Source organism: Rhipicephalus sanguineus, chromosome 10 (assembly GCF_013339695.2).
Source record: "Rhipicephalus sanguineus isolate Rsan-2018 chromosome 10, BIME_Rsan_1.4, whole genome shotgun sequence".
Lineage (NCBI taxonomy): Eukaryota > Metazoa > Arthropoda > Arachnida > Ixodida > Ixodidae > Rhipicephalus > Rhipicephalus sanguineus.
Genome location: NC_051185.1, coordinates 5,363,129 through 5,376,335, shown reverse-complemented (window position 1 = coordinate 5,376,335; position 13,207 = coordinate 5,363,129). Strand labels below are relative to the sequence as shown.

Here is a 13,207-nt window from a genome sequence, read left to right as displayed (position 1 = left end):
TTCAGTAATAAGTCCAAGGGCGATGACATCGTTCCGCTGATCGTATGTTCTATGGGCGAGGCCAGCCGACGAACCCAGCTTTTAGCGGAGAGGAAACCGTCCTCCGTCGCGCGAAAAACTGACGGGAGGTCCTGGAGGTGAGCGCTGTGCGGCTCCGGCAGAGACTGCGTGCTTTCAGCGGCTGAATACGGTCGCGCGTGTCCTTTCTTCACAGGGATCAGCAGACGGTTCAAACCTTTGTAGGTGCTGTGTTCTCACTGCTCAGCTTGCGTTAAAGTGATAGACAGCACGAAGGTGTGTTTAATCGCTACAGAGGCCGCATTTCCTTACGGCAGCGTTCTCTTGAGCAAAGCCAGGTCGTATGCTAAAGGAGCTAGCTGCTAGCCTTACTTCGTATAACGTTCCAATTTGTTGCTATCGCATTCACTGCTTCGCCTCTGTGGCGAAATTATGACTTTTTTTCCGATCTGAAATACCCGCCATGGTAGCCAAGCTGCTGTGGTGTTATTCTGCTAAGCTCGAAGATGCGGATTTGAATCTCGGCCATGGCGGACGCGTACCGATAGGGACGAAATGCGAAAAAAAAAGAAAAAGCGCCCCCTACTTATATGAAGGTACGCGTTAGGTAAGGACCCGAGATGGTCAAAACAATTATTTAGTATTCTTTGCCACGTTGTGCTTCATAATTAATTTGTGCTCTACGCACGTAAAACCGCTGAGCTAAATCTTTAATATTAGTCTCGTTTTCATCTCCCTGTGCAGATGGGCTTTCCCTTCTGGCGCGTCAGCAGTCACTCGGACCTGGCGGCGCTCCACCACGCTCTCGACCTGGGCCACCTGTGAATCCGGACAGAAACCGTGAAAAGGAGCATCGGGAGGGGGACCACTACGACCACCACATTCCGAAGCGGGACGTCCCGCGCTGGGAAACGGACCGAACACGCGCCCCGCTCCTCACACGATGGACTGCCCATACAGTGCTGGCCTCATACGGCGTGTGCATCGCACAGTCGGAAAGTGTTCTCAGTAGTTGTGTCGTTTTCAATGAAGTTTGCCCGGGGACGCAGCCGGCCAGGATGCGAATGTCCGGCCGCGTAAGCCCTGCTCGCACTTATCTTGATGCAGCAGCCCTAGTCCCTATAACAGCGCTCGGGTGATGCTACATAGTATGTGCAAGAAACGGCTGCTTCGCCTCCCGCGGTGTTGTGAGTGGGTGTGCGGTGATCCGATCGCCAGTGACTCGAGGTGACCCCACCAAGATCCCCGGCTGCCGAGCGTGTGCCGAAGAACTACGTCCCGCATCGTGGCCACCTCGGCGCTGTTCCCTGTGCCAACTACGCCGTGTCACCATGACTTCGCGCCGTTGGCGCACCGTATTAAGCTTCGTTGGCGCGTTTCCAAAGAGATGCTATGTGGGCTTCGTATTAATTAAATTGTCTGTTGCTTCAAATGGCACAGTGATAGTAAATTAACGTTCAGTTCCACGATTAATTAGGAGATGGAGTTCAATTACTTTGTTTGTACTGGATGTGAGTGGACATGCTTCAGAGATCGTAAGAAAGCTTTCGAATGTTGAGTTAAATATCAAAGAGGCCATTGCATCGCTAAAGAAGTCTACAGCATTTCAACGCACAGCCTGTAGCGTAAAAGCTTGCTCGAAGTCAACAGGAAAGAAAAGTGTGATACGCTCACGACACCGCTGTGACACTGACTCCGCTGGACTACTGCTTGATTCTTGTATTAGAGCTGGCATATTATCATAGCGGTGAGCTACAATCATGGATATGTGTTTGTGCTTACACTCTCGTGACAGTGAATTTGCAGTTTCCTTCGGCCGCGAATGAGCCCTGATTAGCTTCTAAAATTTCGCTCGATCGTATTTTGCAACACGGGATAACGTTGCGTGTACTGTGTGATTACAATCCGCAGCCCGACGCGCCTTCTTGTAACACGCAGACAGTGCAACGTGCTGTCCTGGTACAATTGCGGTCATTATGGGAGGGAACGCGCGATCTACGGACTTAATGTTGATCATTTCAATACGATTTCACGTCTTATCGCTGTACTTCAGACAACGCACTTCCGTTTTGTGTGCGTGCGCGCGCTTGTCGACACGAATGGGTAGGCTATCTCTCTTTTTCTCTTCTTTCTTTAGAGCCATGAAACCCTTAAAATACGTCTCAATTTTCTGATATCGTCAATTGGAAGTTACGAAAGAAGCATCTTGGCCGGCTGCTGATTGCGGAAGGACAAGCCAATCATCAAAAGCGTTGAGGACCATAGCTGTCATAATGGCAGACAATTAGGCATGTTGGTTCATCAAAACTGTTGAATTGTGCAAACAGGCCAAGGGCTAAAGGAAGAGGCGACGACACACACAGCGCAAGCTACCAGCAAAAGTTTATTTCCTTGGACACAGTTTTTATACGTTTCGGGTCGTTTCGTGACGCGCCAGGACACGAAGATTGTCTATTTAGTGGACGTGAGGTCGACAGCGAGATTCCGAATGAGTATTGCATTTATTTCGTGACAAATGAAGGACAGACTTTGCGATCCATTTCCCCAATTTCAGCTGCTGACAGTGTTGCGTTTCTTTCCGGATTAATTTGAGCGCCCTGCTTCCCGCAGTAGGGCTTCCACTTCCATTTGCACCTGTGTTGTTGTGCGTAAAAGATAGTCAAGAAAGGAACAAACACAGTGACACACACTGTCTTGCACGATACACGTTCGAATAGTTCCCGCAACTAACCGCGTCAGATGCATGGGCGCGCATTGGCACGAGAGTTTCGCGAGAGCTGGACGGTTAGCTGGTATTCAAATTAATTTGATGAAAGCTGCGATGTCAGCTACTCGAACTCCACGTCTAAGCGAAATTGTAATTGAGAAAAAGGGGAAAGAAGCTTCGCTGATCACAGTCGATGTGGGCGTCCACCTAGTACCCACAGCGCGTCTTTAATTTGACATTAATAATAACATTAATAGAAAGAAACGCCTTCGAAAAAAAAAACTTTGTTCTTGCAGGCTTGCTAGTTTGGGTTGGACACAGTAGATAAAACTGAAGTCCTGCGATATACAAATTTGCGAAAACTACAAATGTATTTCGTATTGCCCTTAGCAACTCGTTCCTTGTTCGCTTCCATATTGGTCGTCACTGTGTAAAGCAGCGCCAAACCTGGTTCCACATTAGCGCATTTAGTGTCACAAGCTACTGGTCTACGAAGTGATTGCTTTTACTGAACAGCTCGAAGCCAAAGATGTGCTTGTCGAAGGAGACGAGTTAATAAAATATATATCATGCGACTGTAGCTTTCAAGTGCTGCTGTCCTGGTAACCAAGAGAACCAATAAAGTTGAGACATTTCGGTCCGACTCATTTATTTCATGTTATCCGTGCGGCCCGAACATTAAGGGGCCCTGCATGCACATCGTAATAACCGCGGTTATGTAAGTAAACGCAGCGATATTTCTAAATGTCCTCGCATTCCCTTATCTGTGTCCTCGAAAGCCAGTCTGCGCACGACCCAAGAAGCACTGAGATGGTGCAAACAGAACGACACCACGAAAGGATAAAGCAGTACAAGCGCACGTCCTTTTGAGCACTGCATGAAACGCCCTGAAGTCCAACGGGCAGTGATATATATATATATATATATATATATATATATATATATATATATATATATATATATATATATATATATATATATATATGTGTGTGTGTGTGTGTGTGTGTGTGTGTGTGTGTGTGTGTGTGTGTGTGTGTGTGTGTGTGTTTCGAATCCTTAGGCTTACCATAGTTGACACTAATGCGCCCACAACCAATGCTGTTGAAATGCGACGAGACATTCAAAAATTGAGAAATACAAGATTTCAAAAGCCTGTTGAGCGCGAGAACTACCACTGCAGACACTGGCGCTGATGTGCTAAGTTGCATCATTTAAAGTCCCACCTTCCTCCACGAAGGTAAGCGGACGGCGGAACCAGAGGGCATCACGTAGTTCTGACTGGTGCAGTCCAGTGTCGCAGACATTTGTCGCTAGGGGTACAAAGAAAATGAGGCGCGCGACCGTCTACCCCCTTCTGGCACGGCCATACCGTGGTCCGTCCACTCATGGTGGCGGGAGACGCGCGCTTCGCGTTCGCATATTGTCCAACCACTAATCAATTTCGCATCTTCCGTCCACCAGGCTGTGCGTTCTGACGCTACAGATGCACTGTACCGCATCGCTGGTTGAGTAGTCCAGTGGGCAAGACACCTGCCATCGCAGTGCAGGTGCCCTGGTTCGAACCCAGCCCAAACAGGAAGTTTTATTTTTCATTTTTGGGAGTCTTTTCTTTCATATGGTCCAGATATATTCACGTTCTGCAAGCATGTTTGAGTAGTCCAGTGGGCAAGACACCTGCCATTGGAATGCAGGTGCCCTGGCTCGAATCCAGCTCCGACAGGAAGGTTTTCTTTTTATTTCTGGGAGCCTTTTCCTTCGTATGGTCCAGATATATTCACTTTCTGCAGGCATGGTGGTGTAGTCCAGTGGGCAAGACACCTGCCATCGGAATGCAGGTGCCCTGGCTCGAATCCAGCTCCGACAGGAAGGTTTTCTTTTTATTTCTGGGAGCCTTTTCCTTCGTATGGTCCAGATATATTCACTTTCTGCAGGCATGGTGGTGTAGTCCAGTGGGCAAGACAATGCCATCGGAATGCAGGTGCCCTGGCTCGAATCCAGCTCCGACAGGAAGGTGTTCTTTTTATTTCTGGGAGCCTTTTCCTTCGTATGGTCCAGATATATTCACTTTCTGCAGGCATGGTGGTGTAGTCCAGTGGGCAAGACACCTGCCATTGGAATGCAGGTGCCCTGGCTCGAATCCAGCTCCGACAGGAAGGTTTTCTTTTTATTTCTGGGAGCCTTTTCCTTCGTATGGTTCAGATATATTCACTTTCTGCAGGCATGGTGGTGTAGTCCAGTGGGCAAGACACCTGCCATCGGAATGCAGGTGCCCTGGCTCGAATCCAGCTCCGACAGGAAGGTTTTCTTTTTATTTCTGGGAGCCTTTTCTTTCATATGGTCCAGATATATACACATTGTTAGACAGTTGTATAGCCCAGTGGTCAAGACAATGGCGTTCGAAGTTTGGATGTCCGAAGGGTGGGTGCCTCACCTTGTCTTATTTGGTTCTGGGAGGATTTCTTCATATGGCCCAGATATATTCCCCCTACAGCAAGCAAGAGTGTGTAGCGCAGCTGTTAAGACACTTACCCATCTTTGCGCAGCGCACGAAATCCTACTAAAGACACTTACCTCCCGAGCGTGAGGGCCTGGGTTCGAAACCCAGCACTGACGAGAACGTTTGTTTTGTTCCGTACATTTTATTTCGTTATGACCATGATTGTGTAACACGAGAGAGCTACGGAGGGACACAGTTTTCTCGTTGAGTCGGCAGAGAAGTGCTTACGCATTTAAAAGCGTAATTTATTTATTGGCCAAGTCTCCTGAATTTCAATGTTAGCCTTCCGGCTAAAGGTTCCCCCAATGCGTTTCTTGCATCTCTTTACTGGTCCTCTGTCTCTTGCGCACTTTTTATTTAATGCATGTCGTACCAACTCGCCAAGCATCCACTTTAGATGTCGAAAATCAGTCAAAAAAGTTCAGGCCCTTATCACCGCTGATAAGGCTCAACTTTTGTCTGACGTCACACCTTACAATGACGGGCCCGCTACGCGCATAAGAACGACGCCTCCGAGCGAAAGCTTCCCCTGACGGATTTGCTTCACCGCAATAGATGTCGAAAAGCAGTCGAAAAACTTGAGGCCCTTATCACCGTTGATAAGGCTCAACTTTTGTCTGACGTCACACCTTGCAGTGACGGGCCCGCTACGCGCATAAGAACGACGCCTCCGAGCGAAAGCTTCCCCTGACGGATTTGTTTCACCGCAATAGATGTCGAAAAGCAGTCGAAAAAGTTGAGGCCCTTATCACCGTTGATAAGGCTCAACTTTTGTCTGACGTCACACCTTGCAGTGACGGGCCCGCTACGCGCATAAGAACGACGCCTCCGAGCGAAAGCTTCCCCTGACGGATTTGCTTCACCGCAATAGATGTCGAAAAGCAGTCGAAAAACTTGAGGCCCTTATCACCGTTGATAAGGCTCAACTTTTGTCTGACGTCACACCTTGCAGTGACGGGCCCGCTACGCGCATAAGAACGACGCCTCCGAGCGAAAGCTTCCCCTGACGGATTTGTTTCGCCGCAATAGATGTCGAAAAGCAGTCGAAAAACTTGAGGCCCTTATCACCGTTGATAAGGCTCAACTTTTGTCTGACGTCACACCTTACAATGACGGGCCCGCTACGCGCATAAGAACGACGCCTCCGAGCGAAAGCTTCCCCTGACGGATTTGCTTCACCGCAATAGATGTCGAAAAGCAGTCGAAAAACTTGAGGCCCTTATCACCGTTGATAAGGCTCAACTTTTGTCTGACGTCACACCTTGCAAGTGACGGGCCCGCTACGCGCATAAGAACGACGCCTCCGAAGCGAAAGCTTCCCCTGACGGATTTGCTTCACCGCAATAGATGTCGAAAAGCAGTCGAAAAACTTGAGGCCCTTATCACCGTTGATAAGGCTCAACTTTTGTCTGACGTCACACCTTGCAGTGACGGGCCCGCTACGCGCATAAGAACGACGCCTCCGAACGAAAGCTTCCCCTGACGGATTTGCTTCACCGCAATAGATGTCGAAAAGCAGTCGAAAAACTTGAGGCCCTTATCACCGTTGATAAGGCTCAACTTTTGTCTGACGTCACACCTTGCAGTGACGGGCCCGCTACGCGCATAAGAACGACGCCTCCGAGCGAAAGCTTCCCCTGATGGATTTGCTTCATCGCAATAGATGACGAAAAGCACTCGAAAAAGCTGAGACCCTTATCACCGCTGATAAGGCTCAACTTTTGTCTGACGTCACACCTTGCGTCACACCGTGCGTATAAAAAAAATCAGCCAGTTCCACGCCTGTAAACCGTCGGACGGCGAACGTGTAGAGCGCAAGTTGATGCGATTGGATAGCAAGATCACGTGGTGTCACACAACCGCCCTTAGATTTGAAATACGCGCGCTTACACCTGATTGGTCAGAGCGAGATCACGTGGCCTCTCGTCTCGGGTTCGCGCGTTTCAGTGAACACTTCCCGCCACGTGATCTTTTATGAGATCACGTGGGCTCGTAAATTTACCGCTACATTTGAAATGCGCGCGATTACACCTCACCGTTCAAAGAGAGAGCACGTGACCTGCCGGTTCATTCAATGGCGTTTGTGCGGGATTCAAACCCAAAACCTCGACGCCTCTTAGATTCCTTACATCTGAGTCTGACACAACAATTAAAAAAAAAAAAACTCCGGCATCTGGGATTCGAGCGTGCGACCTTTCGATCCCCAGCCGAGTACTTTCAACGAACGCCGCACGTCATTTGACTTCCCGCCACCACTCCGACGCACCTTACCTTCCGAGTCTGACACGTTACTTGGAAAAAAAAAAACTCCGGCCTCTGGGATTCGAGCGTGCGCCCTTTCGATCCCCAGCCGAGTACTTTCAACGAACGCCACACGTTTTTTTTTGTTTTTTTCTTTATTTCCTGCTTTTGTCAAGACACACTTTACATAGGAATTCTTATCTTTGAATTCAACACTTCACAACATGTTCAAATATACATTTTAAAAACGAGAATGAAAAAACGGGACGCTTGAGAAAGGGGGAGTGGGATTGTCGCATTTGTTCCTCAAGAAGGTTATTCTAAGATTTCTTTTTTTTATTTACGAACGCCACACGTCATTTGACTTCCCGCCACCACTCCGACGCACCTTACCTCCCGAGTCTGACACGTTACCTGAAAAAAAAAAAAAAAAAACTCCGGCCTCTGGGATTCGAGCGTGCGACCTTACCATCCCCAGCCGAGCACTTTCAACGAACGACTCGAGTCTTTTCTTTTTTTTTTATTGGCGATAACACATTCAATGAATACAACAATTCACAATGCAATGGTGTTCAAAAGCGTCCGAATGATAACAGTTATGTTGATAGACAGCTCTATAGGGACAGAAGCACGTCGCCACGGTTGCTGAAGAGCGCGTCGCGTTAACAGGTGAAAGGTGGAAAATATTCGTGCCCAGGAGTAGCGTAGGACTTTGTTTTTTTTTTTTTGTTTTTTTTTCGGGGGAGGGGGGGGGTGTTCAATCATACTTTGTGGGTTAATAATAATAATTGTTCGGGTTTAACGTCCCAAAACCACCCTATGATTATGAGAGACACCATAGTGGAGGGCTCCGGAAAGTTCAACCACCTGGGGTTCTCTAATACTTTCCTGACCGCGGGAAGGTAGAATATTTTTGGGTAGTCTAGTAAGCCATTTTTCTACCGCCATACAAAATATTGATACTATAATAAATTGAACGAACTGGTAGGACGAGGAATGCATTTTTTAATTGTATTAAATTTAAAGCAAATATTACTAAGCATTTCTGCGAAAAACACTTTGATAGGAGAATTTTTTTTTTTGACAAAAACGAGAACTGCTGCTTTGCACGAAGTGAACACAAAAGATTTTCGAAATAAACATTTTCAGTAAAGATGTCATATCCAATGTCCCTGAAAATATAAGCATATAGCCGTTATTTAGATGCAAAAGAAAACATTACCCGCTGCGGTGGACTAGTGGTTACGGTTCTTGACTGCTGACCCGCAGGTCGCGGGATCGAATCCCGTCCGCGGCGGCCGCATTTTCGATGGAGGCGAAAATGCTTGAGGCCCGAGTACTTAAATTTAGGTGCACATTAAGAGAACACCAGATGATCAAAATTTCCGGAGCCCTCCGCTACGGCGTCTCACATAATCATATCGTGGTTTTGGGACGTTAAACCCCAACAATTATTATTAAAAGAAAACGTTAACAATAGTGGCTATCGTGCGACCACGCAATGCAGTTACGTAATGCGGTGAAGCACAGGTTTGCGCAGCATGTCTCGCAGAAAACGTTCGTTTTCTGTCCTACGCACAAGAGTATGCATCAATGCGCATTTACTAGTTGTGTTTCACACCTCGGCGATTATTTCTCAGGCAGAGTACAGCACAAACAAATCGATGGCTCCGACGAAACGCAGAGCGGCACTACGGAGCGCAATTTTGAAGTTCACTGCGGGTCGCCTTCTCGCCCTAAATTGTATTCATTGAGCAGCCGCCGGCAAACGGTGCCACCCAAATGGTTGACACCCTGCAGATAAGAGCTGGGTGTATTCAGTAAGAACGTCGGTGCATGTCCGCGGACCCATTAATTTCGCACACAAAATATATTTTGCTGTTCGAGTCCCCAGGGCCACGATGACGTTCTCAGTTTTGCGGCAAAAAATGTTGCCTTAGTTACAAAAATTCGGGAGCCTCCACTCAGCATAACGGCTTTTTGTGAATTGCGCGAAAATGGGATTTTGAGGAGGTCCTACAATATTCAGTTTATTTTATTCCGACATCACAGGAGACATTACAAAAGTCACAACAGTGATGCTGTGGGGCGAAAGCAAAAAGCCATTAAGGCTTGACGAAGGCTTTCGCACCATTTGACAACATAGCAACAGCAGCAAGAGATCATCAGTTATTATACAATATCAAAACATGTACTTCAAGGTCATGCCGATTTGCATTTTATTAACACGTTGAAAAACATTTACAGAACGGAGCAGTATAAATGGTTTACTGTAAGAAACTGTTTAAGGTTAGTGGCAGTAAGTAGCTCATCATCTGGCGACCATAGTTAGTACGTGTGTAAGGAATTTTCCAGTCATCGGTGGCTCGTGTGCTATAGGGGCAGGTATAGGGTGTCAAACGCGCTAAATCAGTAAGAAAAGAGTCGTGATTCTTTCGGGAAGTACGATATCGCTTCATTAAAATTGTATTGTATATCTCAGGCATTGGTTGTAAATTAAGGGCTTCGAAAATGGGTTTGGAATGTTCATCGCGAGGAACACCTGTAATTATGCGCACAGCCTTTTTCTGTAATCTATATATTCGGCCTAAGTTCTTTTCCGATGTGGTGCCCCATACTAGATAGCAATAGCTTAATGTAGATAAAAATAGCGAATTATATAGTAAGAGTTTAATTTTTTGTGGCAAGAGAAAACGTAAGCGCGATAAGATACCTACAGTACGAGAAAGTTTAGTATGGACAAACTCAGCCTGATCCTTCCATAGCATGTTTTCGTGAAAAAATATAACTATCGTAGCTGTGAGTCTCAAAATATTCCTTGGCATACTACGAGTAACGTATGTTTATAAAGTGTTGTTATCTTGCAGTTTTCTTGCCCGTATTTTACGAGAAAAAAAAATGATCGCAAATATGGCACAAGGCTCAATAATGCTCTAGTTTCAGTTTCTTTCGCTTCGCGTCTATAACACTCGGAATTCCCAAAATTTCCCAGAGTGTTTCCACAAATTAGTTTAACAATTGTGTTAAATATGATTGCCGTGAATGATGCCAAACGCAAACCAAAAATCCATAAGTGAAGACATGCATTTAAAAATGCAATATTTTGAAATGCAATTAAAAAAAAGGCATAGTTGCCATTGTCGTAATTTTAAAGACGATAGTCTTTCTTGGGATACTTAATCGGAGAAATTTTGGTCTGTCTGTCTTTCTGTTTGTCGGCACGTCACTCGATTCAGCCACTCGGCCAAAGTTGAACCACTTGCCCAAGGGCCAGCAATCTTGAACTGGTACGGCTGTTCATACTTGCGAACGTTGTCGGTCAAGAAGTAAATATCACGCATATCTGAGGCGCAACATCACTAGGTAAGTATTAGGTGGTGTGTTCCTTTAATAGAAAATGCATACATACGTAATTCTAAAGACCCTAGTTTCTTAAGCTGCGCTAAAGGGGGTCGAGCGCCGCCTCCGGATAATAAAGTTCTTTGCTTGCCTGCCTGCCTGCTTGCTGAAAATGCGACTGCGCTGAAACTTGCCTTCCTCCGTGCCCTCTGCACGAGCTCATTGTTGTGTTTCAGTTTCGGTTCTGTATTTCACTGCACGAATGCCATGGGGCGCCGCTCTGGCCTTCCTGTTTTACCCAAGCGACATGTAAATAAAAGAGTGTGTGGAGAGTACTCGTTGAGTGCGGACGTTTCTCTTGCTTCAGCGCTTCGCGCCAAACCGCGTGTTCGGGCTGGCTGGCGTCCTCGCTGGTCGCATTGGTCACCGCCGGTCTTCGCCTGCTGCTGCGCCGGGACTACCAGCCGCAACACAGCACTCATGTTTCCCGACGTATTGCCAGATGGCGTCCATATCTCACGCAGCGCCTCTTCTATCGTCTTTAGACGACATTTGCAGCGAAGCACGCAGATACGCGGCCAATTTTTTGCAGTACCCAATATCAGTACTCCTTTGGTCAAGCTTAAAATGCGAGTATGAGTACAAATGACATGTAGCTGGATAAGTTTAACACCATAGTGTGGCAAGTAATGGGCGTACGCTATGAAGCAGGTACCGAAAAAAACAAACTAACGCCTAGAATGCTAACGCACTAATAGTGCGAACAAAGACAGGCTTTTTAGGTCTTAAATATGTTCTCTCGTATTCACGAGACATCAAATTGACGGACAAAAGACGAAGAGTTGCTCTAAAGTGCAAATTTGTACATATGCGTATTTGCACTTGTCGTAGTATTGTTCCTGGTGAAAGCAATTATGGGAAAAAGTTCGTCTAGATGCACACTCGAGTCGGGTTTTCGCAAGCAACAGCTTCTTCAGCCCTAATGCACACAGGACGGGATACAGGCATTGAAGGAAGACTGGGTCCGCGCAGAAAGTGTCCTGGATACGGCATCCACGATATCCGCCTTCTTGCGCCAGGCGCAGGCCGTCCGACAATGACGTTTCCCTTCACCGCCATCTTCAGAGGTGAAATTTCTATTATGTAAATGACTAAGTTTAGCTCCTCAGCAGCATTTTACTCAGGAACAATATTTTTGAGACGCAGACGCATCTGTGCATTTTACGACGATACGTTTGAAGAGGCTGAAGCAGTTTCCAAGACGGAGAATTTCTTCTGGCATAAAACTAACGAACAAGGCGTTATCCAAAGATATTATACTCCAAAATTTCTGCTTATAGCTAATCTTTTTCTTGTGCTTGTTCAGATAGCGCTAAACCCTCACTTTGAGCTGTGCAACTGAGCCATAAATCTCAGTGGAGTACAAGGAGCACATGCATACTCAGATAGGCTGCTCACTAGAGGACTGTCGGGCAGTCGACGACACGACTGACGGACGTGATAGCTGATGCGTTGTAGCGATTTCAACTTTTCTGAAGTGTACTGAGCTGTTTACTTTTATTTATTTATTTATTATCCTTTTTGTGTATGTTTTTACAGCGCGTAAGGGCTGCAGAAGCACAGCCTGTACCGCCGCAATTGTAAATGCGCCCTCTCGTGTTCACGAAAGGACAAATTAAAGCGAAACGACATTAAAAATAAACAGCTGTGTATATATATATATATATATATATATATATATATATATATATATATATATATATATATATAATATATATATATATATATATATATATATATATATATATATATATATATATATATATATATATATATATATATATATATATGGAATATTGAACAAAATATGGGGGGGGGGTGTTGAACCCGAAGGGGAAAGAAGGAGCCTTTTGAGAGGGGGAGAGTGATAGACCGCGGAGAGTAGGTGTAACTGAAGGGGTGCGTGAGTAAAGTAAACAAATATCCTTGGCGAGGCGGGATTAGAACCCGGGCAACGACGGACCGAAGACAAGTGTCACAACCACAGGGCTACACACCGGCGCTCGCATAACATGAATTTATGGGAAGGATGCGGATGCGAGAGGTATGGGTGGCCACGTGGGCTACTCCCACCTAGCATTCTTCATATGATTCCCATGAACCAGTGATGCTACCGAGGACTTCTGATTTTGAGCAATTTTTGGAGCAGCAAAATTTCCGTTTTGGAGCACTTTGGAGCAGCAAAATTTTCATCTTGGAGCACTTTGGAGCAGATAATTTTGCATCTGGGAGCACTTTGGAGCAACGAATTTTACATCCTTGAGTGCAATACAGAAGCATATTGCATTAACACTCAAGCACCTGAGTATTATTACGGGGCTCTTATGAAGGCTAGAAATATTTCG

The 13,207-nt window shown here is 46.2% G+C and overlaps 1 protein-coding gene across 1 annotated transcript in view; it reads left to right on the top strand.

Moving 5' to 3' along the window:
* The window catches only part of LOC119406885 (eyes absent homolog 2), an 89,535-nt gene extending 86,167 nt beyond the window's left edge, over nucleotides 1-3,368 (top strand). Inside the window, exon 14 of the mRNA XM_037673656.2 lies at nucleotides 763-3,368. Coding sequence (XP_037529584.1) covers nucleotides 763-843 — 81 coding nt within the window. The 3' untranslated portion in view covers nucleotides 844-3,368. The remainder of the gene's footprint in view (nucleotides 1-762) is intronic.
* Nucleotides 3,369-13,207: the final 9,839 nt, after the last annotated feature.